Source organism: Pipistrellus kuhlii, unplaced genomic scaffold (genome assembly GCF_014108245.1).
Source record: "Pipistrellus kuhlii isolate mPipKuh1 unplaced genomic scaffold, mPipKuh1.p scaffold_m20_p_3, whole genome shotgun sequence".
NCBI classification, from domain to species: domain Eukaryota; kingdom Metazoa; phylum Chordata; class Mammalia; order Chiroptera; family Vespertilionidae; genus Pipistrellus; species Pipistrellus kuhlii.
The window spans coordinates 23,372,705-23,386,096 of record NW_023425529.1 but is presented as its reverse complement, the minus strand read 5'-3'; the positions used below and the strand labels follow the sequence as shown (position 1 = coordinate 23,386,096).

Genomic DNA, 13,392 nt, shown 5'->3' with positions numbered 1-13,392 from the left:
GTATGAATTGCAAATTCTGCAAAACATGTCACAAAAACTGATAACTCTCTACAAAGGTGCTTAACCATGCATTCATGGATATTCATGCCTGTATATACTGGTACATGTGAGAGCCATTAACAGTCTGTACAAACACTGGCCTGTGAATATTATTACATAAACATATTCATCTAGGTAGATTATAAGATTGATTTCAGTCTCAGAAGTTATATTGTTACTACAAACTTCAAAGGTGTAAGAGATTTCCTTTTAATTTAATTAAATCCCTTTGTACAATAGAGTTATTTTGATGGTTTCCAAATGATTGAAATATATAATACTTGTATGTGTGTGCTTGCACACTCATGTACACACTCACACACACACACACACATACACAGTAGTTAGTCCAGTCTTTCACTCTCCTTAATTAATTATTGAACTTGGGATTAAAATAATTGCTGTATAATAGAGTATATTTACCTCTGATTTTCTCTGAAGAATTAGATTTATTTTGTTTACAGCATCGGTAATTTGCTTGGTCTCCACACATCCAAGAACACTGCATATATTTTTAACTTCTTCAGTAATACTTTCCACATTTTGCTGTAGATGAAAAGAATCATATTTTATAGTTTATTTAAATTGACAGAACACTGATTTATCTTTACACCACTTCTCTTTTCATGAAGAGGATATAGACTAAAATATGGTTGTTCATATGCACAGTGAAGATTTTCAAAACTGGTTATCCTATGGCCTGGCTACAATTTTCATAGAGCAAATGCTCAAAAGTAGGACTATCAAGATTATATGTATAAGCTCTCACTCTAGTTTAACATCTATATATATAAAAGGCTAAATGACCGGCCCACTGGCCAATTGGTCAGTAGGTATGACATGCACTGACCACTAGAGAAAAGACACTCAACACAGAAGCTAATGAGAGATAGCAATTTTGCAGAGTGCCCTCTGGCACTCTGGGACCCCTCAGGGGATGTCAGAGAGCTGGTTTTGGCCTGATCCTCACAGGCCAGGCCAAGGGACCCCACCTGCCAGAGGGACTCCACCTACTGGACGGACCGGACCCCCACCTGCTGGAGGGACCCTGCTCACTCCACAGATGCCCTTCGTGCGGTTGGCCAGGGAGGGACCATGGGAGGTTGGTTCCAGGGCATGTCCAGCCTATCTTGCCGAGTCCCACCCCGCCAGCCACCTTCTAATTAATTTCCTTTCAATGCGCATGAATCCGTGCAATGGGGCTCTAGTTATCTTAAAGTTGGAGAAAGGGAAAGTGGGGGGGGGGGGTTGGTGAGGAGAAAGGAAAGAAAAGGAAGCGAGGGAGAGACGGAGTATGTTTGATTTCTGCAAAAAACTTTGAAAACAAGGCAACTGACAGCAGACCCATGAAAATGTTTGGAATGCATCTGATTTCGTAAGCAGTGTACAGGAGGACAAAATTATTAAAAATCACATTCAGTGTTCAGAACAAACTTGGGACAAGGAAGTTCGGTGCTGGATTGTTTAGTAATTATTTGATTATACTATTCTTCAAACAATTGATGTTTCAAAAAATTACTGATGACATATATAGTCTACAGTAGTGACCAACTCTTCTTAAAATCAAAATTGTTGGCTGCACTTAAGACAGTTATACACAGATTTTTATGGTCACACTGCTAGGAGCCTTTCATTAGTCTTTTTATTTCTCATTTTTCACATGTTCTAAATTGGATTTCATTTTTTTTAAAATCTGTTCTCTTTTGGTATTATTCTTTTATGTATTATCAGGAATATGTTGAGAAATATTTTCTTCATTAATTCTGTGTTAATTCACCTTACTTTCTACAGTATTTTTAGATACTCTGTCTATATAATTAATAATGGTGGCTTTTAAAAACATGTCAGCTCAGTGATCAGAATAACTGCAATTTCAATGGAGGATTAGGACAGTTTATGCAAAACAGGTGTGAAATGTTTTTCCTTTCTGTTTTCACTCAGATATCTGGATTCCCAACTCCCCAGAAAGACTTTAACTTTGCTCATTCTAGGTAATTTTTTACCAAAACATTATCAATAAACATACACAAAATGGATATTATATTAAGGGATACAATTTTGTTATTTTGTTGGAAAACATTCTTTTACATGTTGCCAGTCTCTCTTAAATATGATTTTATAAACACTGAAAAATGATGACAGAAACCCATGAAGAATAGCTACAAGAAAGTTAATTTAATACTGTGAAAGACACAAACAGAATTCCAAAAATGTTAACATATATTCAATGAATGAGCTTAAAGTAAGAAGATGTGATTTAATTGGGATACATTTTGATTGAAGTCTGCTTTTACACTGCTTTGCTCTGTGTAAATACCTTTCTATGTATGTTATTTATGTGACTCTACTGTGCCTTCAAATAAAACATCAGCAACTTCAGAGCATGGTTCTGACTTCCATTTCTCTTCATCCTAGTGACTAAACAGTGTAGTAATTTGCATCAAACAATATGTTAGGGAAACATTCTTTCATCATGACCAAACTGAAATAAGTCAAATTCAAAATACATTAATTAACTGCATAGCTGGTTTCTCAGTGGGCAGAGTGTCAGCCTGCGGACTGAAGGGTCCTGGGTTTAATTCTGGTCAAGGATACATATTCATTTGCAGGCTCCATGCATGCAGAAGAAACCAATTGATGTGTCTCTCTCATATCATGTTTCTCTCTCTGTGTTTTCCCCCCTCCCTTCTACTTCTCTAAAAATCAATGGAAAAATATTCTCAAATGAGGATTAACAACAATAACAAAACACTAAAAAATGATAAGTAATCTTTGCTAAAGAAAGAAAATATTTAGAAACTTAAAATATCAACATTGATATTCAGTAATATTTAGTCAGCCTATATATATATATATATATATATATATATATATTTTTTTTAAATTATGTGTAATAAGCTAAGTTTGGGAAATATAAAACCACATTCTTTTTCAACTCAATACTGCTTTTGACATTGATGAAATGCTACTTATTTCACTTTTCAAATAAATAGAAAGTCCAAAATTGTGAATTGATAATATCACAGTCTATCTTCACTTCTCAGATATTTACTATTGATTCTGCATTAGAATCTCATTAAAAAGCTCATTGTTTCACATAGAGTTCATCTGGAAAATCTCAGACACTGTGGCCTACTTATAAAATAATTCAGATGCGGATGATAACTATTTGCCAGTAGAGATATAAAGATACTATTTCTTTGATGTTTTGCCAAGTTTTAAGTCATATTTTAAAAATTTACAATAGTCAATGGCTTCTTTCAAAGTGGAAATATTGGGTTCTTCATATATGAGTAATATGATCAAACTCCTGAATTTGGAAAATAAGAACTGTTAACAAATTCTCAACAATTCATGTATGTATGGGTTTGTGTATGTGTGTATATAAAAAGACGTCTATGATACATGAATAGTACAGAGACATTTGGCATTTTGATCATTAAAATTCATCTGTAAGTAGTTTTCCAAAACCTCAAAAGTCTGTCAACATATAGTCAAGATACATAAATGATCTGGTAATAAAATAATAATTGTCCTGGGTAAATGGTAAATTTTAAATTCTACATTATCACAAAGGTACAGAACGTCACAAAGGTGAAGAGAAATCTGAAAGAAGAACTAATTATGACACATTTATGAGACTTAAAACAATCTACTTTTGAATTATTTTCATATTCCACATTTTAAATTTCCAGATTCAGGCCAGGCTCAAAAAAAAGAAAAATGGAATTAGAGTGAGGAGATTATTCTTGGGGAAGGAATATCAGCTATGTATTTCTCATCACCATATCTTTACATACTTTTGTGAAATTCACACATGAATTTGGTATCTATATCAAGAAACATAATTTGTTATTTTTATAAACCTTTTCCGTTCATTAATATAAGAAGTAGCCGAAACCAGTTTGGCTCAAGTGGATGGAGCGCCGGCCTGCAGACTGAAAGGTCCTGGGTTTGACTCCGGTCAAGGGCATGTACCTTGGTTGCAGGCACATCCCTGGTAGGGGGTGTGCAGGAGGTGGCTGATCAATGTTTCTATCTCATCGATGTTTCTAACTGTCTATCCCTCTCTCTTCCTCTCTGTCAAAAAATCAATAAAATATATTTTAAAAATAATAATATAAGAAGTATTTACTTCTTATATATCAGGAGTCAAATTGTTTAATGAAAAAAGTAGTCCTCACTTGTTATAAAAACATTCTTTTATACAATTTTCTGTAATGATAGAATGTTTCATCTGTGGAAGGCTAACCTTCCTTAGAAGAACAAGCAATAAGAAATGACCTGCCTCGTGGTGATTACAATGTGGATGCCCAGTTCTTGACCAAATCTCAGTAGTCTTGTACTGAATCCCTCAATTTCCCATGCCAAGCTAACTTTTCTCCTCACTGTATTAGTGAATTGATCTCCTCATGGAGTCAGTTAACAGCCAGGAATCTGCAGGTATTTTAGACAACCTGTTATTTTGTTACTCATAGTCTTTCATGTAAATTATACATGTTCACCTGTTATGAATCTGTTCCCTCCTACCCATCCTTATAGTGGAGTTTTGTCAATGCCCTCATCACCTGGACTAATCAAATGCTCCTCTAATCACTCATCTGTCATTCTACTGCTCTGCATATCACCTGATAAATTAGAAAAGATTTAACTTGTCAAAAATATGTCCTTAAGATCCTATATAATTTGGCCCCATTTGCCCCTTTCAGCTGGTCTCTTTCCAGGTTATCACCTTGAAAACCTAATGGTAGCCATTGCAAGTTTCATACAGTTTCCTAATCACACCAGGCTGTTTCCTAAGTGCTATTGTTCATGTTCCTCTTTGCTAAAAGTTATGCCTACTTCCTACCTTCCTTCACTATGCCCTTTCTTTGACTGACATACTCACTTTTCAACATTTAGATCAAACAAGTAAAATTGATAACTCCTTTCAGGTGTCCTGTATACACATAGGTCTTACCTGGGACCAATGATATTTCATTACACACATCTATTTACTTGTCTGTTTTGTCATGATAGAATGGAAGCCACTCAAGTGTAGATACTCTGTTTTATTCATCTTCATATCTTAAGAAACGTGCAAAGTTTTAGAAAAAGGGTAGATGCTTAATAAATGCTTACCGAGTTGATAGATAAATTAACAAAAGTTAATACCTGAGTTTTCAATAGGTATTTCAGCTGGGAGTCATATTTTTTGATTATTGTTGAGAGGCACTGTCTGGAAAGAAAAAAAGAACAACTTTGCTTAAAATTGGGTGGGAAAATATATTACCTTTAGCACATTTATCATGAGTTCTCTTTGTCTATGATTCTATAGCAAACTATCTTTTAAAAGGATAAATGCAGATCACTCTGTGTCCCATATACCCAGGGACCCCAGGAGGCATAAAATGGCTGACCTTGGCCTACACCACAGCTCCCCTTATCAGGCCCCAGAAACAATATACCCAGTGGCCGGTTTCAGACCATTCCTGAGTACTACCCAACTACCCCAATGAATGACACATCCAGAGGGCAGTCTTGGCAGGTCCCAGAGCACTGTTAAAGTGAATCCTGCTCTGGAGGGTCAAACCTTGCACAGCAGCTCCTTCATTGTATTCAAGGCCAGTCCTCACAACCAATTGGCTTGTGGGTCAATCACTTCCATTGACGTGCCAACAGCAATCAAGACTCAACTCCCAACAGAAGGGACACATGGTGAACTTAGCTCAGGTGACCACAGAGAATGTGCCATGGGCTTCACAGGACACCTCTCAAAAGTTCTCTATAATCCTACTCATTCTATATATGAAGAAGTAGAGAAGGAATTCCAAAAACCAACAACAAAAACAAAACAAAACAAAAAATACCCCCCCCCATACATGGTCATTTTATAGAGCTTCATCTGTACAAATCCTTCATTTTAACACCAGCTTTGCTTTCTATGATTATGATAATTTCCTAGTGGCATTCTACAATTGCATTTTATTTAATTTTTGCTTGTTTTTAAAAAATCTTTTAAAAAAATAACAGAAAAGTCCAAGAACTTATTGATGATGTTTCTGAGACATATACATGTTTCTTAAACCTAAATAATTCTGGTAAGTCGTGGGGGTGAACACTTTTTCCTGCTGTGCCAGACTGAGGTTTCTTGTTCACCACTGGATTTGCAGCTTGAGGAAATACCCTGATTTCTTAAGGACCCAGTTACAGCCTGACTCACAGTTCTGTAAGACATAATGCCGTAAATAAATGATAGTTATTCTACAAATGCCTTTTGCACCATAATGTAATTGGAATGATACAACTAATATTGTTGATGTCATTAGAAAAGTAATGATTACCTTGTCTTCCTCTACTTTATCAATGAAATGATATAGTAGTAGATTGAAAAGTTTTTTTTTAAGATCTTAGATGATCAATAAAGAGGTATCATGATTATTACTATTATTACAGTTAACTTTTATCTGATTGCTTTGATCACTACCAACATCACCATTATTACGTCTTTGTTGTTGGATATCATTTCTTTGACCCATGTTCTCTACTTCCTGACTAACTTACTAGGAAAGGGAAGAGAAATCATATAAATTAGTATTTGGAATTTGTTAATTAGAAACTTTAAAAATTTTGTTTTTCTTGGAGGATCTGATGCCTCAATATAATATTCCTGATTCTGGGCCCCTAAACTTCTCCCTGCCCTAAATTTCATTTAGATATAATTAAAAAAAAATGGTATATATTTAATATGTACAATGTGATGATTTGATATATATATAATCATATGGTCTTAGGCTGAATATTTTGGCAGAAAAAGGAGAAGCATGCATGGAAAGACAGAATAGTTTAATAAAAGAATATGGCCTTTGCAAATTTCCGACAGCATTGATTTCAGTCCTGCCATTAAAGAACTAAGTTATTTAACTTCAAATTCCAGAACTGCAGAATCATCTGAGAGAATGTATGCAAAATGGCTAACAACACCATGAAGTGATAGTTACTAAAATCAATTTTAACTCATCTTATTTTTACAGCAGGCTTTTCTTCAGTGTTTTAATACCTATACCTCCCACACCCCATTATCTGCTCATTCAACTTAGAAAAACATTCATTCTGGATAAACCCATGCTATACCACTGGTATCTTCTCCCAAGCTAGCTCCTGGGTTAGGTTTAATTTTTCAAACAATACATGCATACATTAAGATATTGGAATCAATTAACATTTGCTCATTTGTTATCACTTGAGTTTTCCAATTTGAATCCACACTCCTTTGTGATATAGTAGGTATTTTTCAGAGAGGGATTTAAAGCAGGAGATGGTAACTTTCCAAGTATGGCAATGCCATTATATAGAGATTTGTGACACATGCAAACTCAAATTCACAAGATGAATATGAAAAAAGTCATTGGAAATGTAATAAGTGGTAGCAGATATATTTTCAAATGAGTGTTAGGTTGTTCTGGAAGGTGTTAGCAGCTCTTCAAATGTATCTGAATAACTGCGAGGAATAGGTAATTATTAACAGAATTTGCCAAAAGGAGGTATCTATTAAAAGTACAATATCTCCTGAGGTACTAGTGAAATAATGGTTTTTACAATCCCTTAAGAATTGTGATTCAGCACTTGAGGACTCAGTCAGAAGGTAGTCTTGGAACAGAAATAAATGTCTCACCTGGATATTTTCCAAATGTGCATAAATTCAAGAAGTTGGTTCAGAAAAAATGAACTGTGGTCATCTTCATGCTGTAGACAGCAGAATATATTAATATTTATAGAGTGAATAGGCATGAGTACCAGATAAAAATAGCCCTGTAACTTCCTGCTGTCATTTAATTCACCTCGTTGATAACACTCATTCATCATCTTAATACTTTGTTTTAAAGACCTTACAAAGACTCTCCTTAACTTTATAAGCATTCTTTACAAAAGTAAAACAGAGAGCTAGCTTTAGTTGGAGAGAAACGTCAAGGACAATTGAAGGACATCCCAATGTCCTCAAGGTCAAACATTAATTTATGCTGCATGGAAGGCAGCTTTCAGACACCTCACACACACGTGTGCATTTTTTTTGCACTTAGGCCCCAGATGCCAGGGAGGTGTAAGACCTGACAGCTTGCCACATTGGCCACAAACACAGAATGAACACCTCCATTTTCAGTTTTACCACATCTTGCTGCCAAAGGGTTGAGAACATTGCATTTCATGAACATTTAATTGTGCTAATGATTTAAAACTGCCGATAGATATAAATCCCAGGAGTTATCAGGTGGCATTACAGTCATTCTCCAGAGAGGAGCAGGAACAACTCATGTAAATTATCAGTCCTATGATTCATGTGCATGTGCTCCCATATTCACACCAGAACTCCTTGAGTTGCTTCTGCAAGAATGTTCATGAAAACCCTGTCTGCAGAGAATGCAATACAATACTTCACCACACGAGGGCGTTAAGTTTGGGAGCTGGGTTCCTTTAATGGGGTGCATGCCATCTTGTATGTCAATACAAACACAATCTATTTTAAAAACTGCCAATTGGAGCTTCTGACAGAAGGAAAACCTTTATATGGCTTAAGGTTAAAGGTAAGTTAACTTTTATATAGGGTTCTTTTGGGAGGAAGCTAACTTACACGGATAGAATCAGCTCATCACTATAATATCGATACATACGTTGAGTTCATGCCATTAAAGAAAACACTTTGTAAAAATGCTAAGGAAAATTGAAAACATGAGGTGTACTTTCTAGGAATGTATAGTCAGTGGGATGAGTACATTTGAAAGTGTGATAATGTTAAAGACATTTTTTTTTTTTCTGCAATAGCAAAATCTAAACTTTAGATATGGAAAGGATAGTAAGGGGAAGCAAAATAAAAAGTTAAAACTGGAGCCAAGAAAGAAAGATCTAAACTAGGGGTGTCGAACTCAATCAGAGAAGGGGCCAAAATCTAAAATCCAGCCTAAATCGCGGGCCAAATGGTTTACTGAACAGTCATAAACTGTCATTGTGATGGAAACGCAGCGGAGTGCAGTGATGACAGCGCGGTGCAGGCCACATTGCAAGGCCTGGCGGGACGGATTTGGCCCGCGGGCCTTGTGTTTGACACATGTGATCTAAACTATAATATTTGGCACTTGAATTCTTTCAGAAGTTAAAATCAAAACAAGTATATGAGACTTCCTGGAAGATGGCGGCCAGGTAAACACTTGTACGTGCTGCCTCTTACAACCACATCCGTACTGCAGCTGGGGATCTTACCTGAGACCTGAAAAACCACAACTGTGGGGGCCCCCGACCGGTGCGGACACGCGGATTCCACAGAAAGGTTGGATTTTGCCGGGGATAACGCGGGGTGTCTGTGTCCCAACAGCGAAAGCGGCAGCCGGGGCAGCCGCAGAACCTGCAGCCGCCGGGGCAGCAGAGGCATGCGATGCGCACTGGGACCACGGAAATCTGCGTCCACAAAAGCCCCCCCGCTGTTGGGTCTGGTGTGATTCCAGAGAGTGGACAGGGGGTCCCCAAGGTTGCTAATAGCGGGGTTCTCTAGGGAGCAACCCATTCTGATCCGACACAGTGGGAGAGCATAGGAGTTGGAAAGCAGTCTGTTTGTAAGTGCGCAGCAGACTCGCCCATCGCGCACCTGGGCTGGTTCCCCTGCAACTCTTGGCTTCTGATCACAAAGGAGAGATCACCCAGATTGGCTGGCCCTAAGAGACAGCAGGGGGAAACTGCTTTTCTGGAAGCTGAGAAGCAGAGCGGGGAGAAATCATCCAGAATTCAGCTCCAAGGCAAAAACAAAACAAAAACAAACAAACAAACAACAATAATACAGTATTGAGTGCCATAGAAAAAGAAGGCTAGAGCAGCCAAAAAGACGGGGACATCAATCCAGAAACGCTGCCATCTAGGGTCTGGAGTACAAACTGACGGTGTTTATTACTAGTTTTATTTAATCAAAAACCAAGAAATTAAGGAATCGCCACTGAGGTGCAACAGAACGAAGGGAACTGCAATACTGTCTGGACTGAGAAACAGGCGTGCCAAACAGCATAACAGAAGTGAATGGCCTTCACAATTGCACACTTTTTTTTTTTTTGCTAAATTCTTTTCTTTCCTTTCTTTCTTTCTTTCTTTCTTTCTTTCTTTCTTTCTTTCTTTTTAATTTTTTATTTTACTTTCATTTTTTGCACCCTTTAAGAAACAATTTTTTTCCTTTTTTTCTCACTTGATTTTAACTTTTTAATTATTACATATTTAGGTTCAATAAGCATTATTACTACTGCTACTTTAAAAAATTTTAAGTGCCATTTTATTTTCTCTTTATTTTACATTGGAATTAATGTTCTTCATTTTATTTTCATTTCTCCTTTAACATTGTTTAACCCTATCTCAACACGACCTTTACGCCATCACTCTCTTTCTAACCTTCCCCCTTTTGCTATCCTGTTTATCTTAACCATTTCCTGCTTTAGATTTTCCTTACTCTTTCTGTATCCCCCCTGCTAAAATTTCCAAAACTGAAGGCCATACTTCATCTTAAGGGAAAATTTAAAGCATTTTTTTTCACACAAAAATCTTTTGCTGTAAATGCTCTGTGAATATTTCCTTGAGCTAGAAAGAGATCTTGAATTTATGACTAATATATATTATGCTGGTAAAACTTTTTATCAAATTTGAGGTGGAAAGATGGAGAACAATTTTTTTTTTGTACAATAGAAAAGTCTTAATCATTCACATTACATCAAATGAGAATTTTGACATTTGAAAATCTAGAATGATTTCTAAAGACTGTCAACCTGTTTTATGAATACTATAGTGGAAGAAGAATTAAATTCCCTCATTTATTATAACATAAGCAAGTTTAAAATAAGAAAGAAATCTGAGATTAACTGAGCTTTGTAATGCCTTTTAGAATTCTGAAATATCTACTGAAAGGCAATGCTATCATTATATTTAATAGTATAATAATACTGATCATATTCTTAATATAATATCAAGTCAAGTTTATGTTGTTTTACTAGGAAGAAGATATAATTGTTTATAATTTTTTCTTACACCTAAATTTATGAAAAGCACATAAAATGTTGACAGCACTTTAAAAATAGAATAATGAAAAAAATAAAAATAGAATAATGAAAGAACATTCATTATCTTCTTATCATATATAGTTTAATAGAAAAAGATTAAAATAACATAGAGCATACACTCTAATTTTATGACATCAACAACTAATATTTATATAGTCCTGACTTAGTGCAGGAACTGATTTAAGCTTTTCATTTATGTTTCCTAATTGAGTTCTTATAATAACCATATTAGGTAAGTACTATTATTATCCACACTTTTAAATGATAAAATTCAGGTGTAGAGAGCTTAATGATATGTTGAAGAGCAAATATTTCAATTTTGCAATATGAATCCAGAATCTCTGCTTTTAAACAAGATGTCAAATTAATAAATTTAACACTTCTTATATCTTGTGGTCAAAGCTAAGCCTATATGCTCTAGAATGTATAAATAAAAATATTTATCAACACACTTTTCATTTGCACAGACTCTAAAAGCATAGCTATCTTTCCTTTCAAAGCACATATTTCTATCTGAATCTTTATGTATATTTCCTTATTGTTTGTCTCCTTTACTAGGATGTGAAATCAACATTCTAGAACAAGTACTGAAATGTCAATGCTCAATTATTATTTGTTCAATGAACAAATGAGTAATAATCAGTGCATATACAGTATGTGTCCTAAGACATAATTCCAAATGTTAAGAGGGTTCACTAAACTGTTTCTTCACTATATAAGATCTTTAAAGGCAAATACCACATACATAGAATGTAAAAAACATTCAATAAATATTTATTGAATTAACAAATTGTTAGGTTTATATCATATAGTATACTTAGCATAGTACTTGGAAGTAAACTCTAATAGATTTTAATAAAATATGTCTTCTCTCTTGGAATGTGATGTTAAAAATGTCCTGGAAGAGCCAGGATTTGGGGAGATGGAAACATGGAATTCCTTTTTCATAGTCTATGTGGAGGTTGCCACTGCTCTTAACTGAGAGTCAAAGCCAGTTGAATGCCCTGGATACTAAGCCCTCTTGTTGATTTTGATCACTACTCTACTCATTAGTATAGGGCCTATCCCACAGCAGTTACACAGTACATATGAGTGAATGGTGAATATACAGATACTTATGCCATCAAGCATGTTATCAGTTTTTAAATAACAGTGTCACTGCCATGAAAAGTGTGGATGAGAAAAAATCATTTATACTCTTTACCTATAAGTTGTTGAATTAGTTAAGCAAGAATTGGTGATATTCATTGTGGGGAGTAATGATTCATAAGTTGAACCTTGAGGCAAAAAAAAATAATATTGTAATAATAATAACCATGTAACTTAATTCCTGCTATGATCCAAATGACAATTTGAAGAGCAGTCATTTCTCGACAACTATAATTTAAATCCAGAGATGACTATATGCTTGTCTCTGGATATAACAATTGTGATGACAACAACTCAAAGATGCTATATTGACTGTTATTAGGATATAGTGAGCTCTATGATGAGACTAGCTCTGCTGTAAGTCATTGGGCCATTCAAATAACCTTTTAAAGTATTTCTATTTATATAAGAAGGAAAATAATATTATAGTAACTATTACTTTTTTCTCTCTGTAGTATTGTGAATAAATACATGTAAAACTCTGCTAACAATGTGCAGCACTTAATGTAATTATCACCGAACACTTATTATGCTCAAGACATTGGGGCACGTGAATAGAGCTGTGGAAAACAAAATAAAACATAGAAAAATATAAAAAGCTAGAATTTTGTCCGATTGTCCTGAAACTCACAGCTAAAACTCTTGAGTACGTTGAGTTGCTAGCATAAGGTCTGGGCTATGAAGACTCATTGACTGGGCTCAAATCCATGCTCTTCTGCCCACTAGCTCCATAAATACGATCTGGGGGAAGTCACTGAGCTGCATGCATGTGATTAATTTTCTTATTTTTTAACAATATATTTTATTGATTTTTTTTTACAGAGAGGAAGGGAGAGGGATAGAGAGGAACATCAATCAGCTGCCTCTTGCACACCCCCTAATGGAGATGTGCCTGAAACCAAGATACATGCTTTTGACTGAAATCGAACCTGGGCCTTCAGTCTGCAGGCCAATGCTCTATCCACTGAGCTAAACCAGCCAGGACCATTTTCTTATTTTTAATAGTATGTGTCATATAGAATTATTGTAAACACTCAGTGTAATATCAAAAACACTCATAACAGAAATGTTCAAGTCCCAGGCATAAAATATATGGAGTCATAGGGAGTTAAGAATAAACCTCAATTTACATGTAACTGAA

General features: G+C 35.4%; 1 protein-coding gene across 1 annotated transcript in view; it reads right to left on the bottom strand.

Moving 5' to 3' along the window:
* PIK3C2G (phosphatidylinositol-4-phosphate 3-kinase catalytic subunit type 2 gamma) overlaps positions 1-13,392 on the bottom strand; it is a 264,337-nt gene that overhangs the window by 208,303 nt on the left and 42,642 nt on the right. Inside the window, exons 7-9 of the mRNA XM_036458057.2 lie at positions 7,694-7,764; positions 5,194-5,257; positions 463-585 (exon numbers count right to left, since the gene is read on the bottom strand). Of these exons, the coding sequence (XP_036313950.1) occupies positions 463-585; positions 5,194-5,257; positions 7,694-7,764 (258 nt within the window). The remainder of the gene's footprint in view (positions 1-462; positions 586-5,193; positions 5,258-7,693; positions 7,765-13,392) is intronic.